General features: G+C 40.7%; 1 protein-coding gene across 1 annotated transcript in view; it reads left to right on the top strand.

Annotated features, from left to right (window-relative positions):
• The first annotated feature begins 13,131 nt into the window (after window positions 1-13,131).
• PPP2R5A (protein phosphatase 2 regulatory subunit B'alpha) overlaps window positions 13,132-27,041 on the top strand; it is a 48,367-nt gene continuing 34,457 nt past the window's right edge. Inside the window, exon 1 of the mRNA XM_015814688.1 lies at window positions 13,132-13,362. Within this exon, the coding sequence (XP_015670174.1) occupies window positions 13,212-13,362 (151 nt within the window). The 5' untranslated portion in view covers window positions 13,132-13,211. The remainder of the gene's footprint in view (window positions 13,363-27,041) is intronic.

Genomic DNA, 27,041 nt, shown 5'->3' with positions numbered 1-27,041 from the left:
GAAGTTGTACGACCTGGACCTTGTTTTACAGGATTATGTAGAGTTTTGTTTGGTCGGTCGTTTCTATAAACACTGACTGGTTGTAACAGGTGAGATTACTCTCCAGTTAAGTGAATGCTTATTAATTAAAAACAAGGAAGCAGCAGCAGCAGCATGTGGATTAGCATCAAAGAAGCAACACTGGTGGCTTTTGAGATTTGTATTGTAAACATGAGGTTTTATAAAAACTGCAGGCATTAATGCCCTTTGATTACAGACCTGTCACATTTTAGAATGACATGAGAGCTAGGAGGAAAATGCAAAGCAAACACAAAGATTCTGAGGTGAGATAGATATGTTAGAAAAACAATGTCTGGATGTCCATCATTTATCTCATAATCAACCAATTCTCAATCTGTTTTGGCAAGAAAGGACAAAAGAGTCTCAACAGCTGAACATGAAGATATCTATCTAGCTTTTTACTGTTATGTTGTTTAATTACACTTTTTTCAATATCTGTAATAAAGCTAATTTATCAAAGAATGATCTCTTGAACTTCTTGTCTGTTGAGTTTGAATAAGAGTCTGGATGAAGCCTGACAAGAGACTGGAATTAGATTCCTTGAACTCGTTTTTGAAGCAAAACTTTTGCTTTTATTAATTGTTCTAACTCTTAGGAAATTTCTCCTTAGTTCTAGGTTTGTTCTCTCCTTGAAGAATTTCCATCCATTGCTTCTTGTCTTGCTTTCAGGTGCTTTGGAGAATAGGTTGGGCCCCCCTCTTCTCTGTGGCAGCCCCTTAGATATTGGAACATTGCTATCACGTCATCTCTGGTGCAGGGCTTTTCAACCTTTTCACCCATTGTACCACTTTTAGGATGTGGCAGTATCCGAGTACCACCAGTCGCCTAGCAAGGTGTCAAAAACTTGATGACCAAAAAAAAAAAAAAAGGAAAAAAGTGGTAAAGTACAGGTAGTCCTCGACTTACAACAGTTCGCTTAGTGACTGTTCGAAGTTACAATGGCACTGAAAAAAGTGCCCCCCAAGCCACAGCCAAGCAAGACACCTGCCTGCCCACCCGGCTGCGCTCTTCCTCCTGTTCGAGGTTTTCATTGTTGTGAGCATTTCTGTTGAGGATTGGCAGCGGGGGTGGTGTGGTGTAGTGTTTGGTTTTTATTCCCCCCGTCTGCTGGGTGGTTGCAGCAGGTTTTGGTCACTTCACATGACCCTGGGACACAGTGATCATCATAAATATGAATCAGTTGCCAAGCATCTGTATGTAAATCACAAGACCCCGGAGATGCTGCAACATTCCAGCTGATTGGCGCTTCTTCTGGGCTCAGCAGAAGCTCCAGGATCAGCGCCGAGCTCCAGCTGGAGCCTGGCGCTGATCCTGGCGCTTCCACTGAGCCCTGACAGCCCTGAAGCTCCAGCCATCTCTCACTCAGGCTTGTGCGGTGCTGCCACCAGTTCAGCCCATCCCCCTCCCCCGCTACCATTTTTCTAGGATGGTTGCGTACCACCTGCCAGGTGCCAATGTACCACAGGTGGTACCCGTAACACTGGTTGAAAAGCCCTGCTCTAGTGCTTCTTTTCATTAAACTAGACATATCCAATTCCTTCAACTGTTCTTTATATGTTTTAGTTTTTAAATGTGGGCTGAGACTACATCAATCTTTTATGAAAAATTAAATGACCACTAAGCCTTCAGTTTATTTAATCTGCAAGAAAATACATTCACTAAGGACTTGAATTTCTTGTTCAGTATTGCAAATGGAATTTTATAAATAAATCTAGTGAGAGAGAACACTTTTTAAATAGCACTAAGACTGTAGCTGCACATGGCCCTTTTGGTTAGAAAATCAGATTTGGAAGGTTGAAGAAAGGTAATTGTTATGATTGTTGCTATTTGGCTATGTGCAAACCATCATTGTAACTGCATATTAATCAATGAACAATTAAAATATTATAGACAGAATTTTAAAAGAATGGTAAAATACTGTCAAAAAGCAATATTCCAATATCTGTCATATCAAATTAAACATACAGAGTTGTCACTGGAGACTGTAACTATCTTTGGTAACACAAAGCAATGCAAATAAGAAAAGGTCACATCCAGAAAGTGGAGTTAAGTAATTGATAAGCTGTTATTTTTAAAATCATCTTTTTTAAAACCATAGCCCTAGCCTACAACTTTTCAAACCAGAACATATACATACATTACTCTTAAATTATTAAGAGTGTTATTAATTATTGCTCTTATTAAGGCTGAAGTCAGTAATGTTCATCGGTTATATTTACATATATTAACTTTTCTCCAGGAGCCAAAGCAGCATACATCATTCTTTCCTTCTATCCATCTCTTTTATCTTTACAACAGTCTTATAAGATAAGTTAGACTGAAAAATAATGACAACCTCAACTTTTTTCACTAATTAAACCATCTCATTAAACAACTACAGGGATATAATGGTTAGAGGTCATGGGGTTTAGTGCAGATGATTGTGTGGACATACTGTATGCCCACCTCATCTCTGTAAAAAAAAACCTGTGTTTTTCTAAAGACATACTAGCCATTTCTTTGATTCTATTTATCTGGCTTATCCATTCCTGTCTTCTGCTTTCCCCAGTCTTGCCAAGCATAATATCTTTTCTAGGCCATATCACTGCCCAAGGTATGCTTGTTGTCTTTGCCTCAAGGAGCAATCAGTTTTTACTTGTTCTAGTACTTATTGGTTCTTCTTGCAATCCTTGTTAGTCTTAACTACTTCTAGAATTATAATCAGTACACAACTATCTTTTTTCATTCCTGTCAGTGTCCCATTTTCACATTGTGCATTACCTCTGGAAAAACCACCATTTTAAATATTACAATTTTTGTGGCCAGTGAAATGTTCTTATTCTTCATTAACTTGTTTGCCTTTCTTGCTAGAATTAATGTTTACTTCTCTAGTACCTCTCTCTCTTTATTCCTGAGTCCTAGAAAACCAAGCTATCTACCAGTTAAATCCCCATCAACTGAGTTTCCCAGCATGCAAGTTTATGTCTTAGTCTTCACAATATTTAATAGTAACCTAGATTTCTCATTTCCTATTTTTACTTTCATACTGAGCTCTTCTTCATTTTCCCTACTTTAACAAAGTAATATCAACACATATCTTAAGTTTTTTAGTGTCTTAATCTCCAGTTTTGATTCCAATTATTTCTTCCTATCCTGCCATTCTTATAATATATTCACTATAGAAATCAAACAGAGGACAATATGCATCTTTGCTGTACTTCTTTTCCTATTTTGAATTTTGTTTTTCTAAATCCACAAGTTAAGGAAACAGATTACTGGATCTCTCAGCTTTGTTTGCGCTCTTCCAAACATCACCTGTCAAAAAAAAGCAACCCCCAATTATTGTCCCTAATGTAGGATGGGGTAAGTCTGGATAAACAGGGTGGAAAAAATATAATTATGTAAGTTAAATAGAACAGTCATTAAAAACTCTGGGATCCTTTAAGAATCAGGCTGGTTTTCCTCATCTTATGTCCTGAGAACTCCCCATAAAGTCCTAGAACCAGAAAGAAAGGTGTGGTCTCATATGAAGAAATACAGCCCCATGGACAAAAAAAGCTGTCATCCCTGACTTGATATAATTAATGAACCCAGCCATTATGTGTTAAACACGTTGAGCTGCAACCTTAAGAGGTTTTACTTAAATACTGTGAACTGCATCAAACTCAACAAGTTTTTTTTTTCTCATATGGCACTGGACTGCACTCAAGAAAAGAATTATATAAACAATTAGATTGCTGGGTTTGATGATGAGCCCTGGTGGTGCAGTGGTTAGAATGCAGTACTGCAAGCCAACTCTACCCACAGCCTGGAGTTTGAGCCTGATGGGGCTTGAGGTTGACTCAGCCTTCTATCCTTCTGAAGTTGGTAAAATGAGGACCCAGATTGTTTGGGGCATATATACAGCAGTATACAAGTTTGAATGCTATTGCTATTCAGTTTCAGTTTCATATTTACTATATTTTCTTAACTTACTGTTTCTTTAGGATAAAAAGCAGAAAGATGTCAGGTGGGTTGAGGCTGTAAAAAAAAAATCTCTAGGACAGAAAGCCAACCCATCATATCAAGCAAGGATAGAGAAAAAAAAGCAGTATGTTGTGAAAGCTCTCCTTTAGGGCAGTAACTGATTGATTTCACACACCACACTAATTTTGGTTTAATGGTTCTCCTTAAAAAAAACCATAAGGTATGTACCAATTTCTACCAACAATTATGCTTTATATCGCTCATGTAAAATCATACTTATTGTAGTTCTTCTATTTGCTAAATCACTTGGGGTGAGCTGTCACAATGGAAATGCTAAAAATAAATGAATAGATGACAAAGCTAGAGAAAGTTGATCTGGCCTATTTTGGTTATTATTATGTAATGACAAAGTGTTCTTACTATATTTACCAGAGAGATACTAAAGCGAGCCTTAATTAAATCATTTTCTTTTTTTGTATAACCCATATTCTAAAAAAAAAAGAACCACCTAAATTATTGGGGCAATTGCAATTTCATTTTCAAAGCAATAAATTCAGAGATTAAAAACTACAGTTATTATGCATGTATTATTGATGGTATTTTTTAAAGAAAACTTAAGTGGTAATTGTTAAATGATATAAATACTTCATCAGATTTGACTTTTACAAAGACATCTTCTATTTCTTTAAGATGGTAGTACAACAAATTATTAGAATGATTTATAATCTATAAATTTAAGGGAAAGGGTATTGGTTAAATATGAATGATTTTAGAATAGAAAAAAAAATCCAGGTTATTGGCCTTTTTAAACAATCCATTCCATCTGGCAATGTTTATTCAATGGCAGAATCACATGAAATACAAATGACAACAGGTGAAGGCAGCAAAGCCAAGGTTACAGATCAAAATGCAAACTGAAGAGATTATTGGAGAGAACTAAGCAAGGCCATACCTAACTGAGCAGTTTCTCTAATTATATTGAATGGGAGCAGAGTGATATACTCCTACTGCTAGCACAGTGATTCTCAACCTTCCTAATGCTGCGACCCTTTAATACAGTTCCTCATGTTGTGGTGACCCTCAACCATAAAATTATTTTCGTTGCTACTTCATAACTGTAATTTTGCTACTGTTATGAATCGTAATGTAAATATCTGATATGCAGGGTGTATTTTCATTGTTACGAATTGAACATAATTAAAGCATAGTGATTAATCACAAAAACAATATAGCAATGCTCGATGGAGAAGCTTACTCTTCCTTGCTCAAAATTGTTGGGAGGGGAAGGAAGGAAAGAAGGAAGATTGAAGGGAAAGGAAGGAGATGGAGAAGGAAGGAGATTGAAGGGGAAAGGAAGGAAGGAAGGAAGATTGAAGGGGAAAGGAAGGAGATGGAGAAGGAAGGAGATTGAAGGGGGGAGGCGCTGCCAAGGACGCACAAGCAGCTCCGCACAATTGCCCGGGGAGGGGGGGAGGCTCTGGCGGAGAGCCTGGTGGACAGCCAAGCGGCGGCACCTCTGGGGCCTCAGAAGTGCGGCGGATCCGTGCGCCTCGGAGCCGCCGGCCACCCTCTCACACCCACCAACCTGGAGCCCCCCATCCTCATCACGGCACCTCTTGCCCTCTCCCAGCCGCCCCCCCGGGACCTGCCTGCCTCTCCAGCCATCACAGCAGCAGGGTCGTGGGAGCCCCTTTCTATGCCGCGCAGCCCATTGCACGCGAGAGGGGTGCGGCCGGAGCACCAGCTCCCGCTCGGAAGGCACGGCTTCTCCCCTCCCGGCCCAGCTGGCTGGCCTCTGACACACATGCGGGCATCGCCGCCGCCTCGCCCTCTTCCCTGCCCCCTGGCCACTTCTGAGGCCCGGAGCTCAGCAAGCCGGGAATGAGCCGCTCCTGCCTGGCAGCCCCACAGCCGCGCCGGGCACCAGAGGGCCAAGGTGGCCTTCAATGGCGAGGGAGGCGGCTCGGGGGCGCAGGGGAGACTCCCGTGCGGTGCGGAGGGCGGCCGGGGACGGAGGGCGGCCGGGCAACCAGGAGGCATGGAGACCAGCTTGGCGCCGCAGCTCAGCTCAGCCAGCAGGGGACGGCGGCAGCGGTGGCCGCTGCTGCATCATCGGGAGTCCCCGCCGCCCCCCAGCCTGGTCCTCCGTCCATCAATGGAGCTGCGGTGGGGGCTGGTGCCGTGTGGCCCTCCAGCCCCTCCGCCAGCCCGGCTGCTCCCCCCAGGCACCCCTCTTCCTCCCGGTTCCCGCCCGAGCCGCTTTGGGGGCAGCAGGAGGAAGAAGGAGAGGAGAAGGGTCAGAAAACCGCTGCCGCCGTCCCCACCGCCCCCATGCTGCCCGGCCTCGCCCTCCGCCCATCCGATGGAGCCGCGGTGGGGGCTGGTGCCGTGTGGCCCGCCAGCCCCTCGTCCAGCCTGGCTGCTCCCCCCAGGTACCCCTCTTGCCCCGGCACCCGCCCAAGCCGCCTGGGGGGCAGCAGGAGGAAGAAGGGGAGGCTCCAAGGCCATGACGCCCTGGCCGTGCTTCTCCCAGGGGGTGGGGCACCCGGGCGCAGGGCCAATCAGGAGCCCTGCAGGAGGTAAGTCCACCTGAGAGAGAGAGAGAAGGGAAGCGAAAGTGCCTCTGTCTCTCTCTCTGCAAATGGCGGAGGAGGCTGTGCGGAGACGGATGCGGAGCGGTGTCTCGGTTCCTAAGACCATAGGAAATATGTGTTTTCCGATGGTCTTAGGCGACCCCTGTGAAACGGTCGTTCGACCCCCAAAAGAGTTGCGACCCACAGGTTGAGAACCGCTGTGCTAGCAGAATTGCCATAGTATTTCCTACTCATTCTGCAAGAGGGTAGGAAATGTACAGTACAGAAAATCAGAAGGCATTAAAATAACAGACATGTACTAGACAAAGCACCATCATTACAGTGCTAGTGTCAAGGTCCCAGCATTCCATCTCAACCCATATATGGGAATTAAATTGGGAGCTAGAGCATCTCAGGGTAAAAATGTTAATCATGCAAGTAGCCACCTACCTCTAAAATTCAAAAACAGCTATCATCATCATCATCACCATCATCATCATCAAATATTGGAAAAAGAAATATTGGATCTAAACTCCACTGGATCTGAGGATAAATTTCAGTCTCCAATTGAGAAAAGGCAGTCAAGTATCTAAACCTAAAGAGGTCCTCCCCCCCAACAGTTTGAGCCAAGAAACCTGACACCATCTGTAAATCCTAATGGAACTAAACAATTCAGACCATTAGTCTAACTGGCATAGGCAGTTATGACCCAAGGATAGCTTCAGATAAAAGTCTGGCATGGAGGAATATTGCTTTTTTTAAAGATATGTTTATACCATATTCTCCCCAAAACCTTGCCTTCCCAAAACCTTGCCAGTTTTGTGGCATATAACTACACAAGTAAAGCTGATCTATTTTTTTGACTCCACTCCTGTAGCCTGCCTACCTGAGACAAGCTCTGATATTTGATAGCTACACAATAGATAATGAGTTCTGATTTACACATGCTGCTGGGAAAATTTACTTACTGGGAATTCTGGGCAGTCAGTCTACAGTTTAATCAAAGCATATTGTTGTGGTTTACAATGCAGCATTAACATTCCACCTGCTCTTTGGGAACTATTCTGGTGTGCCTAAACTACTCAGAAAACTGCTGGTGGTGGTATGGTTGAAATGAAGCCCTAGCCATGTAAGAATGCTATTTCTCATGTGTTTTCCTCCATTCCTAGCATCCCTGTTAAGTCACTCTACTATCAATTTTTGTTAAAAGACAGGGGAAATGTCAGGTTTAAATGTTACAAATCAACAAATATTTAATGTGTGTTACAGCATTGATATTATATATTAGGCAATTTGTTGTTGATAGATGTGGGCTTGATTCTCATTCAGATTGATTAGCCTTGCTAAATTTTAATAATCCTTTTAAATACTCATTTTTATAAGCTTTTGTTTGGAAATAACATCTTATTTAATACAAGTAGTACAATTTAAAAATAAGTGAACAACTAAAGGCAAATGAAATAGGAATTTTTAAAAATAGTTTCCTCTAATATGTTTGCTTCCCCCCCCTCATTGCATCCATACAGGCTCTGTAGCTGAGATGTGTTTGAATACTAGTAGCTCAGGTTGGTAGCTGGGCTGTTGGTTTGGTCATATACCAAATCCAGTGCAACAACTGTGAAAAGAACTATGTGGGCCAAACAGGAAAAACGGTATCTACCAGACTGCACAAGCACTCCCTGGCTATCAAAAGACATGACCCATTGTCCTTCATGCCTGTCCACGAGGATTCGGAAGGACACAAGTTTGATCTAACCAGGACCGCAATTATAACCCAAGCAAAGTCAAGGAGAGAAAGAGAATTCCTTAAGGCCTGGTTCTCCACCAACCAATCAGTGAACAGACACATTGATATTGACCTCTCCTACCAACCACTGACAGTGAGAGAGTTACTTCACCATTCCAAACAAACCGAACACAATTCAAATTGCACTGAAGATGTCCCCCCGAAACGGAGATGAAAGCCCGGAGAACAAATCAACAGCCCAGACTCTGTAGTCTTTGACTTTTATGAACTAGTTCTCAGAAATAATACGAATTTCACCAATAGTATGTGAAGTGCCATTCCTGTGTTAAGATAAAGAAAGGGCAAAACCATCTGTTTCAGACCCATAGTACTATCTGCATTTAATGTCTGTATTGTGTTAGCACAGATCTTTCCTTTCATTGAAGAAACAAAGTATCAATACAAAACATAACAAAATTACAATGTTCAAAAGAAAAACTAAACCAGGACAAAACCAACAACAAATTAAAAAAAAGTTGGAAAGCCATTCTAGGATATTCTAAAAATAAGCACAATCAACATTTAAAACATTTTTCTAAAAAACTCACTTTCACCATGTGCATTTCCAAACATATCTTCTCAAAAGGATTGTGTTATTTGGATTGTGTTATTTATATAAATACATTCTTCGAACCATCAGATGAACTAGACCTTTTGAGAAATATAAAGAGCACCAGACAGTTACAATTTGATTTATACAGACTGTATATCGAGATACAGATCACAACAGTTCACCAAGCAATTCCTCCTATGCTCTATTCTGGATTATAGTTGAAGCTGACTGCAGCAACTGCACTCAGAGAAGTAGTACACAGGACAATGGTTTCTACAGCCTTTCACCAGTTTGCTAAAGGCCTTGCTAGCTATATAGGGAAGATATTTGTGGAGACCTTGATATGCAACACTATTTACTAAATGAAATGGGCTTTGCTTTAAATTACTCTCTATCTCTGATTCAGCATTGTGATACTTAATCTAACATTCTTAATTCTTCTAAAAAGAAATAAAAAATGGTAGTATGGGAAGATACCATTTTCCAGATATCCATTTAATAAATAAACCACATTGTCATGGAGATCATTTTACAGTACACAAATAAATAAATCTCCTGCACAATCTCACTGCTAGGGCAAATATTATGTGTCCTCAAGTCATTTCCAATTGTTAGCAAGCAGAGAAATCTTTTCCAGAAACCTGTAAGATACGGAGAGGCGGAACCTGGGGGCAGAATCAAAAAAGGGATCAACTTAGAATCTCTACACAGCCACAATCAACCTAAGTCCACCCCTCCCCCTTGAATTTCATTGATCCTTATCCAATAGCAGGTGCTAACCATTAGTTCAGAATATTCCTGTGCATAGGTGTGAATAGCATTACATCAATATAATTGGACCTTCATGTGTGGACCTGATCTTTCCCATCTGACAAATCCTGAGTTCTCCTAGTTTAGCTCTGCAAGAACTGCTATCCCATCCCATCCATGTTGGAAGCACCAAGGCGCTTCTAGGGCGAAAGGAATAGTCAGTGACACCACCATTGCCCGGGGGATGCCCAGTTGAGGGTTCCTTTCACATTCCCATTAATGTGCCCACTAAAGTGGTACTATTTATCTACTTGAGTTTGCATGCTTTCGAACTGCTAGATGGGCAGGAGCTAGAGCAGACATGTCAAACTCGCGATGTCTCATGACGTCGCGCAACATATCAGGACGGTTTTGCCATTGCTAGCAATGGGGTGGGCGTGGCTTCCAGATGATGTGTCCGGCCCGTGGGCCGGCAGTTTGACACCCCTGAGCTAGAGCAAATGATGGGAGCTCACCCTGTCACGCAGCAGCACTCAGATCTCGAATGCGGGCTTGCACATTATCAACTCAGCATTTTAATCACATGACCCACTGTGCTCCTTTTAAGAACTGCTGGGAAGTGGTGTCAGTGTTCACACAGGCTTGAGAAATCACTAAGCAGAAATTTTAGATAAGATTCCCACTAAAAAGAGCAGGGAAACTCTCATGACAAAAACGGACTGAATTTCACCAGTAAATTGGGGTAAATTAAGAGGAAAACAAAGCAAAACTATTAAGATTAATGCCAATTAAGTTTGAGATATTTAGTGGATCTACATAATTTTCAGACTAAATCCCTTGACAAGATGGCACTGACCTTTTGCTATAGTCATTTCTTCAAGGTGAAACTTGAAGATTTAGCATAAAAACCCTGGCAAAATTAATGAATTGACTTAAAGAGATACTGTACAGCCTTTTCAGTTTTGGAAAGTTACATTAAGACGTGTTCCATTAGTGCAACTTCATTGTGATATATTGAACAGCAGGATATAATCCTGATCTTGTGTTCTTAATTGATATAGCCCAAGTTAGAATCTAAAATAAATTAAACATATACAGCAAGATATATTTTCTAAATTCATGATATATTTTACTGGCTCTGCAGGAATTTTATCTTTCACTTGCTGCAAATAATATGGGTTGAGATTATATCTTTCAACAATTCTCAGCCAAGATTAGCAGCGTGGAACCATCCCATCATTTATGACACTGAATGGAGTGTGAGACCAGATCTCAATAAATGTCAGGCAAGCTTGCCAGAAATAAACCACAGCAAGCTACAAAGACATCGTGCGCATGGCAACGTCATCACACAAATGCCATCAAAGATACATCTTAGTATCTGATACAAATATGTATGACACTTGCATGATTATGTCAATGCTGATTTATTTATAGGGTTTGCAAAAGCCAATTCCAAGATGCCTACAGCTTCCCAAATCTGTACTTTGGGATTAAAAACGGAAAAATAATCACATTGTTTAGGTTTTGTTATTTAATCCCCTTGGCGGACACCTACGATTGCATAACAAATTTAGCTCTTTGCCATTACAGTTCTACTGTAGAACATTCAGAGGGCTGGTTTCTGTTTCCCTCTTTTCTTCTCCATGTTTTAGGCTGCTACATCAGTGTTTCTCAACCTTGACAATTTTAAGGCATGTGGACTTCAACTCCCAGAATTCCACAGCCAGCAATGCTGGCTGGGGAATTCTGGGAGTTGAAGTCCACATGCCTTAAAATTGTCAAGGTTGAGAAACACTGTGCTACATGGTAGCGTGGAGTTTGCACGATCGTCCTTTTGGAGCCCAGATACGGTAGTCTTACCCCTTTCTTGCTTTTCACTTTGAATCTTTGGAAGCAGAGAAATTCGGCGAAGTCAGAGGAAAGGTAACCCTGGCAGAGCTCGCAAGGGGCATTGAGCCAGCTTTAAGCGAACTAGACGGTAGTTTACTCAATAACCCAAGCGGTTATTAGTATCAGTATTTCTCAATCTCACAAGAGCCTTTGCACCGCGTGGACGTCAATTCAGTCCAACGATCTTCAGCTGGGGAATTCTGGGAGTTGAAGTCCACAGTTCTGAGCTAGAGGAACACCGCTCCAAAGTCTGGTCTCCCGCACCCTTAAACTCGGCGCCCCGACTAAACTCGCAAAGCGGGCGAAGATGACACGTGAACTGGATCGCCGTATAATAGCCGGAGGCAGCCGGTGCAGGGTCGCAAAAGGGCCCATTGCGAAACAAGGGAAGGTTCGGAGGAGAGAGCATTCCACAGCACGCTCAACAATCGCCGAGGAATCTCACCGAAGCGGCTCCTTTCCAAAAGGCACTGAAAACAACCTCTGCCCCCCCCCCACCCCTGGCTTGGCATCATCCCGCTCTTCCCGCCCCCCGCTGCTTCAGGACCCAATCGCTTTCCTCTTGCGACACCCATCCTCCGTCTGCTCCCGTTGGGCCGTTCTGCTGTCAGTCTCCTGTAAAGCCGGCTGCTTTCTGTTGTTCCGCCTTCTTGTGGTAATTCGGAAAAACCTCGCGTTTTTCAATTGGTCGCTTGCGCTTGTCAATCGTCGGTCGCCCGGCCCACCTCTAACGGTCGTTCCAACCGCTTCCTTTTCCCCCCCCCTTGTTAATCCCCTCCCCTTTTCCGAGTTCAGGCTCTGCTTCTGGCCCCGCCTCCGCTCCAGAGTCGGAACTCTTCTTGTCCTTGTTGCTCGAGCGTTTCCAGCAGGTCGTGCGCTGGTTCTGGAGTGGGAGTTTCGCCCTGTGCGCGGTTACGTTGCGCCGCGCCTGGCCGCCGGGGCTCCAGGAAAGAGGAAGCGGCGTCTCCCGAGCAGGAAGAAAGCAGCGCGGCGGGATGTTGGCCCGAGAATCCGAAGGAGCTCCCGATGGGGGCTGAGGGGCTGCACCGCCCGGCCTCTCCGCGGCTTCTCCCCCAGCTCTTTGTTAAGCTCCGGCTCATCCCCGCGAGCTCCGGGCAGGGCGACACGGGTGACCTCTGAGAGACCAGCCCCACGCCGATTCCGCGCGCGCCGCTTGCTAAAGTTTGCTGCTCGCGGGCGGGCAGGCAGGCAGCGAAGGCGAGGCGGTGCAACTGCGGGGCGAAATAGAAACTTTCCCCCCCGGATTCTTGTTGCAGCTCGGCGGCTCCGTCCTGGGGAAATCTGCCTGACGCCGCGTGGTCTTTTTCTTCGAGAGCCTCGGATTTGGAGCCTCCCTTTGCCGACAGCATCGGATTAACAGCCTCCCGTCGAATCGGAAGCCCGTGCCCTGGAGGCTTCGCCCGCCTCCCCCAGGAATCTCCCAAGTTGGGACCCCTATTCGCCTTTCGGGCACCGGCTTAAGCGTCTCCTTTCCTCCTTCCCTGGGGCGAAGGAGGGGGGAGAGATGTTCCATTAGGGGCGACCCAAGCGCGTCGCCGCTGCTTTTTTTTTTTTTGCTTTCAGTTTCCGGAGTGGATTTTATGCTTCAAGGAAGAAACGGGCCCGCCTGTTGTCTCTTGCGAGCCCCGCCATGTCGACGGCGATCACCGCCGCGGAAAAAGTGGACGGCTTCACTCGGAGGTCGGTGCGCAAGGCTCAGAAACAGAAGCGGTCGCAGGGCTCGTCGCAGTTCCGCAGCCAGAGCAGCCAGGTGGAGCTTTTCCCGCTGCCCCAGCTCAAAGGTAATTAATTCCCCCGGCTGCACGAGGCGCCGAGGCGCGCTTGGCCTGGGGCTACAGGTGCCGGGGTGGGGGGTGGGTGACTTTCCCGGGCCTTTCTCGAGTGGGCGGCTGGTGGAGCCCCGTAGTCTCCTTTTGGTGCCTTCTTCGTGCCGCGCTCACTCTGGGAGAGAAACTTCTCCGCGCTCTTTCCCACCTTTTAATCTCCTTTTCTGTCAAGGAAAACAAAAAAAAAGGGGGAGACAGCTTTTCCTTTCAAACGCTTTGTCGGACGGGTCTTGCCTAAACATTTCACTGTTTTCACTGGTTTCGAGAAGTGAAGTGCACTTGATATGATTAAGCGCTCATTTGGTCCGGTCTAAAAGTATCCGCATTTTCACATTTCTTTTGATGGTTATAAAGGTTAAAAACAATTGTTATTCCGGTAGGTTGGGGATAAAAGAGGAACTGAATAGATTTTGGCCTTATATAGAGCAAAGTCTGCGAAGTTTGTTCAGAGTTCAAGCTGTTCTTTTTCTCCATTCTGCTTTAGAGATCTTGCACTTACTGTTTTCTTCCTGATCCTGCTGTTGCAGCTGCTTCTGTTTGCTTAAAAAAAAAAAAAAATCTAAAAAGCTTATTTGTCTTTAAAACTGGAGCGCTATGCTAAATTTATTGCTGGAATTCATGTTCTAATAATTCATTAATTTTCTACAGGCTCATATAACTGTTTATTATATATTCCTGCACATTTCTTTATTCTCCCTTCATGGTTTATAGCAGTGGTGGCGAACCTATGGCACGGGTGCCAGAGGTGGCACTCAGAGCCCTCTCTGTGGGCACGCGCACCGTCGCCCCAGTCCTAGGCCTTCAGCTGGGTTTTATAAAACCTTTTCGCTTTAGGCGGGGAAAAAAAAAGATCTTGCAAAGTTGAAATTGATTGATTAAACTTTTTAGTCCCACCCAATCTGCCATTACCACCACGGCCACGCCCAGCCAATGGGCCACACCCACCTAGCACTTGACGATGCATAAGTGGGTTTGGGGTTGCAGTTTGGGCACTCGGTCTCTAAAAGGTTCGCCATCACTGGTTTATAGCTTGTGTAGTATAAGACAAAGTATAATTTTGTACACTTAAGGGCCTAAATGTGAGATTTTACTTCTAAATACCAGCACATATTTTAATTGAATGTTGAAGTAATTTTAATAAAAGAAATGTGAATTAGATATTAAGTACTAAAATAGATGCCATGTACTAATAGCATATTTTATACTATACCAATATTCCTCGACTTACAATTATTTGCTTAGTGACAATTCAAAGTTATGATGCCACTGAAAAAAGTGGCTTATGACCATTTTTCATATTTACAACCATTGCAGCATCCTCATGGTCATGTGATCAAAATTCAGATGCTTGGCAACAGACTCATATTTATCATGGTGGCAATGACCCAGGATGATGTGATCACCTTTTGCCAACCTTATGACAAGCGAAGTCAATGGGGAAGCCAGATTCACTTAACAACTTTGTAACAACTGTGGCAAGAAAGGCCATAAAACGGAGAAACACTCACTTAAGAACTGTCTCACTTAGCAACAGAAATTTTGGGCTCAGTTTTGGTCGTAAGTCAAGGACTGCCTGTAGTTCAGACTGAACAGTTAAATATTTAAATATCTCAAGTACACACTTCAGTCTTTAGACTTTAATATATGAAACTAATACTGATTCTGTTGTATTTCATGAACTGAAACATTGTTTTGAATAATTTTATTGCTGTATAATAATAGGTTATTTGCCATTATAATAATTTATATTTACTATTATGCATTTTATACAAAGGCATATACAGAATAAACGGGTCCTCAGTGCTCTCTGAGCTTGGTTGTTTTCTTGCAAAGATTTCATTACCCAAACTAGGTAACATCATCAGTGCTAGTATCTTACTGATATATAGAATCATAATGTATGCATATACTGACAATTTGTGGATATGCATTAGATGATCTGCAGAATTGGCACAGTACTAAAAATGGAGTAGTTTTGATTTGGTAATCACTGTAAGAGGTTAATAGGACCTCAGTTTAAGTTTCATCAGCACTGGTGGTTTTACAAAATAGATTGTGTTTCCTAATGGGTACTTGGAAACTTCCACTTATTGTAAAATGTTGTTTTTCCCTCTATGCATTAAAAAAGAGGTAATGGTAAAATATTTAAAATATAGATTTCATCTCTTTGTAGTGTGGGGGAGGAGGGTGACTTCAGATCAGTGTTGACTCCTTCCTAGATAAGTCACTGCAGTTTTCTTGACAAAATTGTAGCAGTGGTTTGCTATTGCTTCCTTCCTAGGGCTAATAGAGGGAGTGAGTGCCCAAGATCACCCAGTTGGCTTTGTGCCTAGGGGAGGACTAGAACTCATGGCTTTCTGATTTCTAGCTTGGTGCCTTTAACCATTACATCAAACTGGCTCTCCATTACTTTCTTTGTAAAGTTTATTGTAATTATTACAGGATGTAACTCTCATTTAAATCCTGATAACATTATTGTGGAATGTTTACACTTTAATGTTGTGCTATCTATTAAGATACATGCACTTTTGTTGTATGTATTTGTTTTAATTTGGGAGTTGACTGTTTTTATCTTTTACATACTAGCTCAGGGGTGTCAAACTCAATTTCATTGAGGGCCGCATCAGCAGTGCAGTTGCCCTTGGGGGGCCGGGTGGGTGTGGCCAGGGTGGGTGCGGCCTACTGGATGGGCGTGGAGGGAGTGGGTGTGGCCTGGGTGGGCATGTTCGCGTCATTGTTCGCGTCAACGGTGCCTATGGGGGCCTGGGCAGGAGTGGGACAGATCTGAGGGTCTCTGGCAGAAGGGGTGGGACCAGGGCAAGTGCCAAGGCATGGTCCACTGGAGGAGCCTCACTGTTCCTCTCAGGCCATGTGGGAGGGGGCTGGATGGTGGTGCGGGCTGCCCGGAGCCCTGGGCAGCAGAGGTCAAATGCCCAGCCTGGCCCTCGAGCACCTGTGGCACCAAGCCCAGCCCCACTTCCCCAAGGGGGTGCCCAGCTGCACTTACCTCCTCCTCAAGGCTGCTGCTGCTGTGCTTGCTCTCCTTAGCCAGGTTGTTCCTGATGGGTACCAGGGCAAAGTCAGAGGGAGACTGAATGCGTTTCAGCATAGATGGCCACCACAAAATTGTACATTGGCTCCCGGCCAGCCAGCTGGCCTGGGCCAAGGCAGTGGGGGCCGTTCCCTCACTGTTTCCAGGATGGCTTCGCGGGCCACATGAAACCACTTCGCGGGCCGCATCCAGCCCCCGGGCCTTGTGTTTGACATGTCTGTACTAGCTACTAATAAAAAAGGAAATAAATGATTGAAGAGTGGTTGAAGAGTCATGTAGCTGTTGTACCCCACTGTAATTTGCTCACATATCAGTAGATTAAATAACATTAATATTTTTGACTGATTAAATATCTTTGGATTTATTCTGTTGGAAAGTTCTTAGTATTGAATTGAATAGAATAGAGCTGGAAGGGACCTTGGAAGTCTTCTAGTCCAGCCCCCTGCTCAAGCAGGAAAACCTATACCATCTCAGACAAGTGACTGTCCAGTCTCTTCTTAAAAACCTCCAGTAATGGAGCGCCCAACATTTCTGAAGGAAAGCTGTTCCACTGGTTAATTGTCCTCACTGCTAGGAACTTTCTCCTTAATTCCAGGTTGCTTCTCTTTTTGATCAGTTTCCAACCATTGTTTCTTGTCCTGCCCTCTGGCGCTTTGGAGAATAATTTGACCCCCTCTTCTTTGTGGCAGCCTGTCAAATACTGGAATACTGCTATCATGTCACCCCTATTTCTTATTTTCTTTAGACTAGCCAAACCCAAGTCCTGCAGCTGTTCTTCATATGTTTTAGCCTCCAGGCCTTGGATCATCTTAGTTGCTCTTCTCTGAACTTTTTCCAAGGTCTCAACATCTTTTTTGTAGTATGGTGACTAAAATTGGTTGCAGTATTCCAGGTGTGGTCTCACTAGGGTTTTATAAGGCGGTACTAATACTTTGTGTGATCTTGATTCTGTGCCTCTCTTTATAGAACCCAGGATTGTATTAGCTTTTTTGGCTGCTGCGGCACACTGCTGGCTCATAGTCAAGTGATCATCCACTAGGGCTCCCAGGTCCCTCTCACTGTTACTGTTTTTGAGCCAAGTCTCACCTAATCTGAACTTATATCTTTGATTTTTCCTGCCTAAATGTAAAACTTTGCTTTTCTCCACAATAAAACTCATTTTGCTGGATAGGGCCCACTGTTATAGTTTGTCAAGAACTTTTTGAATCCTGAGCTTCTTGTCTCCTGGGGTATTGGCTATTCCTGCCAGTTTAGTGTCATCTGCAAATTTGATGAGTTCCCCTTCTATTCCCTCATCTATAGCTATATCTATCTCTATCTCTCTATCTCTCTATCTCTCTATCTCTCTATCTCTCTCTCTATCTATCTATCTATCTATCTATCTATCTATCTATCTATCTATGGATGAAAGCATTGTAGGCTGGCATGCTACAGAAGGACAGTAATTCTACATAGACAAGCTATGGCCTAATTAAATCTCCACCTCAGTTTTCCCGTTCTTCCTTTTCCTGAAGTTCCTTCAGTTCATAGAAATCCTTAGAAGGGATACTTATATCATTTTCAGTGAGTTCTTTGAAAGGAGCAAGATGGTGGTGATGTTGATACAGTTTCTGTAAAATTGTTTCTTCTTTCTAAATTGTTTCTATAGAACTCAAGAGAGGTTGTTAATGGTTTAAAACAGCAGCTAGACATTACACCAAACCAACATTTGTTTTACCTGAGAATGTTCTCTTTGTGTGTTGAGGAATCCATCTAGAACTTTTGTTTAACATATGGAATGATGATACTATTTTTTTTGTCATTCTGATGTTTGTGCTCTTATTAGTTCCAACTGTTGTATATTATTATACAAGTTGTAAAAGAATGTCTTATAAATATTAACTTCGTTTGTGTTTAAAAAATAGAGCTGAAATGTAATATGTCTACTATTATAAATATTATTGATTTTATTGAATTGCATCTTTATAATGGACTATAAATCATGCTAAAAGATAATAATTGGGATTAATAAAATGTCAAGTTCTTCTCAAAGAATAATTTTTCCATAGATGCAGGAAAGACATGCAACTGCGCTTTTTTAACCTGCAGTTTCCTCTAACAAGTAACTTATAGTTTAAATATGGAAAGAAATCTTGTTTGTGTTATGGCAAAAAGTCACAGTTTATGATGTATCTATTACATGCACCTCACCAGTCTTAGATAAGGTCTTCTACAAATGTTTCATATTGCCTTTTTGCAATCCTGAGAAAATGGTAAAAACAAGGAAGATTATGAATACTGCAGTTAAGTTTTATTTCCCCCACCTGGTGCTTTTCAGGTGTGTTACTTGACATCAAGGTCTTAAAATTAAATCTGAGACAACCGATTCTCATTGAGTATCAGGGTCGTATAGACCCAAATAGTCGAACTATATCTAATTGGATACCTTGTTCCGGTTCGTAGTTTAATACAAATATGTATTTATCACGTAACTGTGGGCCAAACTATTTTTACCTCCTATATCTTACTCCCACGTACAATACCTTTTATTATAACAAAACGAGTGACTTTCCAAATATGGTTTTATTTTGTGACGTTGAGTTTTCTTAAGAAAGGTTTTGCTCTAACATGGATTTTGTTCTATGATCAACATGGCCTATTTTTTTCTTTTTATGTTCAGAGTGCTGAATTTAGCCAGTGGGAATATGCATTGAAAGGAGAGTATTTTATATCAATTGGAACTTTATTCTGATAGGGTACATTTTCTTTAACATCTAAGTAAAACTAAACTATTCTTACTAAGTGCATCATCTACATTTTCCAGATTTTTAAATCTGAAAACAACACTGGACAACAAAGGCTTGTTCCTGAATACTTTTGAGTTTATCCCACAGGTTTTTGAAGCTAATCACAAAAATAACTGCAATTTAGTGTATGTATCATTCTATAGAAGTCTTCTCTTTTTGCAGTTTCTTCTTGTATGTATTGTAAACCTACTAATTTTCACTTGCGTTATAAGATGCTTTGTGGAAATATGGAACTGTTGAAGCACATCCAGGACACATCCAATACAACTAACTGGAATATCTGTAGAGATCTAAAAGTAATGGCTTTGCTGCTTGGAATGCAACTCAGATATACCAAGTACTGTTGTTTTATATATATAAATGGGACAGCCTTGCAAGAGAGTAGCATTACCTTAAAAACAAATGGTCGTTCTGAAATAATTTAGTTCCAGGGCAGAAAATCATGGCATACGAATTATACTTGTTGACCTGACAAAGATTTTTTTTTTTGCCTCTGTTTCACACAAAATTATGAAAAATTTCGTGAAACAATGAACAAGTGAAGGTTTTCATTATTTGAGACAGATGTTTCCAAGAATAACTGATGCCAAGATTAAGGAAGGCATTTTTATTGGTCCGCAGATGAGATATGCCATCAAGACAAGTGGTTCGAAGATCTCTTAGTGGGGGAGAAAATCACCTGGAAAGCATCCAAGGATGTCATTGAGAATTTTCTTGGCAGAACATCAAACTACATTCAGCTATTGACAAACTTTTTACAGCATGAAGACTATGAAGTGCTACATGTCACTGAAGATTTATTTTCTGCATTCACACTTCACCTTCTTTCCTGAAAATCTTGGTGCAGTCAATGATGAACATGACAAAAGGTTTCATCAGGACATTGCCACAGTGGAAAACTGGTATCAGAGCAGCTGGAATCCATCAATGCTGGCTCACTTCTATTGGATGCTGCAGTGAGATGAATTTCATGGATTTTTTTTTTGAAAAGGTTAATAATGTTAGTTACATGGTGGGATCTATTTATGTGAGCTGAATTTTAAAAATATAAGATGAATGAAGAAGTGGAATTAAATTGAATTTTCATTCCCCGATTAACATTCTGCATGGGGACATTAATTTGTCTCTATAGAAGAATAACGCAATGAGCAGTGTGGTGACCTAGTGGTAAAGACGCTTGCCTCCCACTTGGAAGGTTGAGCGTTTAATCTTAGGTAGTGGGAGATGTTTCTCTCCTAGGGCACAGATAAAAAATGTCTGCTGGGAACTCTGCGTAATGTCAGGAAGGGCATCTGACCAGTAAACACTCAGCTCCATTCAGTCACCTCGATTCTACCTCAAATCAAAAGATTACGAGGTCCTAAAATGATGTTTAATAGAAGAATAATGCAGACATAAATATGGGACATGCATTTTGCGTGTATAATGGTAAAAAATCAGCGATTTTAAAAGAAATAGGATGAATACTACTGTTTGTAGTAGAACATATTGTGCCATTCATCTTGACCAAATCTGCATTAAATTATTACTGTTTATTGGAAACACATACTATATCATTCACTTGATTTATGGTCATTTAGTGGTCATTCCTATAAGAATTTGTTTACAATATATTCATTTTATACCTCTGTGGTATGTAATCAGGACAGTGTAACTTGGTGTAAGATGTGGCAATTCTTTTTGACAGAAGAATGTTATATACAAATTGAAATGATGGCTGAGTAATGTCAGTCCTATCACGAATTTTATCTAGATGTCTGACTTTGCATATTTTCATGAGATTACAGTAACAAAACAGTGAGAAAATGACTCCTTGCTTGTGATTTTGGCTAGCTGCCAAATGCTAGGTTTTTTTTTCTTTTAAAAATCTAAATCCATTAGAAGTAGATCAGTTGTTGTTGCTTTAAGGAGAGACTCCCTAAGGAAATGGAATGATTATCATGTAAAGCCCAAGCCTTTCCTGACAATTTTTGATCAAACAAATTGCACAAAGCCAATGTCATATAGCAGAGTCCATTTGGGAATATTGTATCACTAAAAGAATTGCCTTCTGTAGTAAATCTTTTAACTTTCATGTAATGACCTTACATAATCCTCCTCTCTCTCAGTATATAAATTTATTCAAATTTGTCTTCAAGAAAGCAGATTTTAACAAACTCCACATATAATGCTCAAAATCCTGAAAGATAAACAAGCCCAAGAGAGATAGAAAATCTTGAAAAATATGATACTGAAAGCACAAGCACAAACAACTCACATAAATGGAAAAATAGAAAGAAAAGACTTAAGTGGTCTATGTGGATGAATAAAAAGCTGAAAGTTAAAAAAAAATGTATAGAAAATGGCAGTTAAGGGGGGCACACAGACTGGTAATTTGAAACAGCAAGGATAGAAGAAGGAAGATTAAAGTTAAAATGAGACGCTTCTGGTGAGGAATGCAAGCTAGAATAACAATTTTGGGAAAAGTAGATCCAAAATAAAAGTATAGTCAAGGAGGATGTTGGTCTGTTATGCAGGAAAAATGGGAAGTAATAACAGGAAATAGGAAGAAGGTGGAAGTGTTTAACACTCTCTTTGGATCTGCTCTCAAAGAAAGGGAGAGAGCCACTTTTAATATTCCTGAGGCAAACAGGGCGGGGAACACAGTTCAGAGAAAAGGATTCTAGGAATTCTCCCTGCCACCTTAAAAAAACATGTGTCTCCAGGGCCAGATGAAATATATTCCAGACTGTTGAAGGAGCCAGTGGAAGTGTTCTCAGAATTATCTAAAACCTTTGAAAATTCCTGGAAAATTGATAAATTGCTGGAGGAATGAAAAAGAGAAATTGTAGTTCCAATATTTATAAAGATGAAGGAGGATCTGGAAAACCACAGACCAACTAGGTTAACATCTGTATTTTGAAAGATACTTGAATGGATTGTCAAGTACATGTCTGTTAGGAAAAGAATGAATATTAGGAGTCACTAGGATTATTAGGAGTCATCAATGATTTTTCAAAAACAAGTCATATCATACTAGCTTTATCTCTTATGACAGAGTGAATGGTTTCATAGACCAAGGGAGTGCTGTTGGCATAGCATATCTTGTCTCATTTAGCAAAATCTCTCAACATATCAATGTTTTTATGAAAGTTCCCTGGTTTTACATATTGTATGTTGTTGTACTCATAGACAGCAAACAATTTTTGAGAAATAATACCAAGCTTGCAAATGGCTGCATATAGATCTGAGAAGCAAAAGCTTGATTGTACTTTACATTTGTTAAATGGCGCTCTCTTGTACTTTAGAAAATAGATTTGGAACTCATTATTATGAAGAATTTCCTGATAAACAGCAGTTAAGCCATGGCACAGTCTGCTTTGAACAGTACACTAGTATGTATCCCTTGCTGGAAATGGAGATGGTTTAGTGGATTCCTATGCTTATCATGTAAAAGTGTAGACTAAATGTTTTATGAGATTCTTCTTGACTCATTTATCATACAAAAAATTAGTTTGATTTGAATATTTGAAGAAAAAAAAACCAAAAACAACAATGGACACTGCTTGATGAATCATATGTCACTTTACATTACCTTACAGAATTATGAAAGGCTCTTATCTTCTGGGGCTCATTGTGCCAAATTTGTGAATGCCTCCTATGAAATAATGGATGATATTACCTAAGTAGGCAATTAAATGATTTTTCTAAAGAATTAATAAAAACAGTTTTGGGAAGGTTGACCTATGCCGTTGAGTTAATAATATTCTTGGAACTTCACTGTAAATCCCAATGATTTCAATAGAGCCTACTTACTTTTCAGGAAGTAGACAGAGATTCCAACCTGTATAATCTCTCTAGATTTAATCAAGATCTATCATACATCAGGAACAAGATCCTGGGTTTTTATAAGTATTAAAATTAAAATACAAATTAGATGCATTTTGCTGTGCAAGTTTACTTTTTAGTGGCTTTCGATGTAGCATCCTGAACCGACTGGGAGTTGGGAGTGGAAGGCACTGTGCTCACCTCATTCCTCATTGCTGTTGATGGAAGAGAAAAGATTGTGCCCACAGCACCTCACATGTTGGGTTCCCCAGGCTTTTCCCTTGCTGTTTAATATCTACATGAACTTGCTGAGAGGTTATCCATTGGTTTGGGATTCAGTATCATCATTATAATGGTATTGCCCAGTTTTTTGTTTCAATCCTGGGCTGTGCAAATGAAGCTTTAAGGTACTGACCCAGTTTCTGGTGCTATTTTGTGTCTGGATGGGTAGAACAGACTTTAGCTCAGTCCTGACAAGACTGAATGGCTGTGGCTGTTTGATAGCCTCCCCCCTTCCCAGCCATTTTAATTGTAGGTGATTGATGGGGTTGCACTTTTTTCAAGACTGGGGTCCCTTAACTTTGGGGTCCCTTTGGACTCACAGCTATTGCTTAAAGAGTATGTGGCAGTTGTGTCTAGGAAGATCTTTGGAGAGATACATCATATGAATGAGTTGCACTCTTTCCTTGTTGGAGAGGTTCTGCAGGGAGTCATTCATGTCCTAGACACCTCAATGAGACGATTACAACGAGACTGTTACAGTGTGCTCTATGTAGAGCTGCCCTTGAAGATCATCTAGAAGCTACAACTAGTTCAAAATACAATAAAGGGCAGTTTTCATACCCTTGTGTCACCACTGTTTGCAAGCTGCATGGACTGTCATTTGGCCTCAGGGTACAATTCAAGATGTTGGTTGTTATCTTTAAACAACCAGGAGCCTTGGTGGTGCAGTAGTTAGAATGCAGTACTGTAGGTTAACTCTGTCCGCAGCCTGGACTTCGATCCTGATGGGGCTAAAGGTTGACCTAGACTTCCATTCTTCTGGGGTGAGTAAAATGAGGACTCAGATTATTGGGGGCAATCTCCTGATATTGTAAACAGCCCAGAGAGTGCTGTAAAGCACTACAGGGCGGTGTATAAGTCTAAGTGCTATTGGTTTTGCTATTGTGAAGTCTTTCATGACAAAAAAAAACTCAGTTATCTAAAGCAGGGATCCCCAGTCCGTGGCCTGTTAGGAGCTGGGCTGCACAGCTGTATATGATTTATACAGTTCTCTGTCTCATATAAGTCATTCTGAGCAGTTTACAAGATTAAAACAAACTTCCCAAACAAGCCACCCCTCACCCACCTCCATATCTCCCCACCCAGTTCACAAGGATAAAATGTTAACTTATCATCAACAGCAGCTGAGCTTATCTACCCCTCACCCAAAATGCTTTCTACAGATAGATACATTAATTATACACTTCCTTTGTTCTTTGCAACTACTCCTTTGCCTTACTTCTGGAAAATTCCTTAAATTTGGTAATAATTTTCTTGGATATGTAGGGTTGTTATTCTGGAGGTGGGGGTTGAAAAAACAGCTATTGCTGTAGAGGGGCTGCGTAGCCCTCTTGATTCTTATTTTAATAGACTTTGTCTTACTTGCATAATAACTAGCCAGTTTTGGTTGGTCTCAAAAAGCTAGGCAAGGTCAGTCCTAGTTAGCATTTGGAAAGAAGATTCTGGGAAATACCAAGGCTGTATAGAGCTGGGAAGTTTGAAAACAAAAAACAACCCTGGAAGAAGAAAATGACAAACAACTTTCTCATTATTAACATGAGAAATACATGGGAACCTCAGTTGGGAATTGAATTCAACATAAAAGAGATTTTACATTTTTCTATATTTTAGTAATTGATATATTACTGAATGCAAATGTATTTCTTTGGAAGAGAATTATATAATTTATTTTTTTAGAAATGAAAAGAATTGTATCTTTATATATAATATTTTAAAGTATGGATCATTAAAATTGTTTTTGTGCAGTAGTTTTTTCAGAGACTGTTCTTAACATGAGTTTTTCAAGAAACGACCTCCTTAGAATACTTGATTTTTTAAAAATAAATGTCAGTGAACATTAACAACTAAGTATAGTAGCTGCCCATTGGCAATCTTCATATTAATAACTTCTATTTAAATCTTCAACATCTTGTGGAGCAGCATAGTATTATATTTCTTTTTCCATGATTATGGCAGTCAAGTTGTGTTACAGTCTAACTGTGCAGGCATAAAATTGAATTGCCATAATTTATTGAATAAGTTGAAAGTTATTGTTCAAATTTACTGGCTAACTTATATTTATATAAGTTATATATATTTAAGTTTCTTAAACTGAAATCTAGGAATAATTGTGAAATCTGGCCAGGCAGGTAGGATGTCCTTAGATTCCTAATAGCTCTAAATTATACAGAGTGCTAGCACCCATATTATTCCTGTGTCATTTATTATGTTATTTATTTTAATTATAGTTGTATTTTTGCAGTTCAAGTAGAGATAATGTAACTTGCTATAAAATGTTACTTAATATCAAGTCTAATTATGGTTTTTTTTGTACTTCTAAATAGATGGGTTGTGACTATTGTTATTAAGTCTAAATCCCTCGTAATGTAAGTCAGGCATTTGCAACTGCTTATGCAACATTAGCAACAAATTGTTTCCTTCTGTCTTTTTTTCCATTCTTTGTTAACCTGTGTCCTCACCTTAGTTGCTTAGCAGCCCATAATAACCAAAATGAAACACTTGATGTTCCTGCTAGGATATTTAGCTTGGCATTTTATCTGGTTTTGCCCCATAGATTATGCTACTATTAGTGGTAGATTATGCTGTTGCAGCATCAAGATTGTTAAATAGGAGTCCGAATCCAAACCATCTGGTCAGCATCAGCTTACCATCATTGGCTCAGAAACTCTAGAAGAAACCTGTTCTATCAACATCATGATTAGAATAGTAGTCTTAAGTCACCAAGATACCGCATTTTGTAACCCTAAAATGGAGGCATATTCAGAAAACTCCCTAGGTAGAGCATTCTAAAAATATGTTTGTATAGATATAGAGTTCATTATGTACTTATTTAATATATTTTAAAACAGGTATAGGCAAAAATATTAGGAAATTAAAATAAGTATGAAATTAAATGATACTATTTAATTATTTTCAGTAATTTAAATTATAATTAGGATTCATATTAAAAAAAATCACATTAGGGACTTTATTATGCCCTTATGACACACTGCAGCATGATTTATGTATTGCTTTTTGTACTTCTAGATCTAGAACTTGAATTTTAAAAATTAAAATATTAAGAACTTTTAGTTTTGAAAATGAATGAAAGTAAACAAAATGTCAGAAATATGCAACAAATTGTTCAAATTTCTGTGAAAAAGATAAAACAGCACATAAATTGTTTAGAAATCTACTCATAAACAAAGTATGTATAATTTAGCTAATTGGACAAAAACAAACACCCATGATCTGAAATAGTTTATGTCTTTCCCAGCACTTTTGCCTTCGTTGAATTGATCCTAAGGCTATGCCTGATATTTGTTAGTTACTTGGATAAGTATTTATGAAAATTATCAGGATTCTGCAAGTCTCCCTAGATGCATTGTGGCATTAATACTTTCTAGAACAGTATTTCTCAACCTTGGCAGTTTGAAGATGTGTGGACTTCAACTCCCAGAATTCCCTAGCCAGCATAGATGGCTGGGAAATTCTGGAAGTTGAAGTCTACACATCTTCAAGCTGCCAAGGTTGAGAAACACTGTTCTAGATGAAGCAAATATAACCCATAGGATTGTGCTCTTTTGTCAGCATTTTTTCATAGATCTGAATTTATTTATGTGAATGTAATACAAAGATGTTTTGGGTCTAAGCTTGTGACTGTTTTTAATAACCTTCATGTCAAGATATCCTGAGCCAGTTAGATTTTGCTCTTGTACTGGAAACCA

The sequence above is a fragment of the Protobothrops mucrosquamatus genome, unplaced genomic scaffold, assembly GCF_001527695.2.
Source record: "Protobothrops mucrosquamatus isolate PMUCROS unplaced genomic scaffold, P.Mucros_1.0 scaffold_91, whole genome shotgun sequence".
Lineage (NCBI taxonomy): Eukaryota > Metazoa > Chordata > Lepidosauria > Squamata > Viperidae > Protobothrops > Protobothrops mucrosquamatus.
Note: the sequence above shows the minus strand (reverse complement) of the source record. Positions and strands in the feature narration are given on the sequence as shown.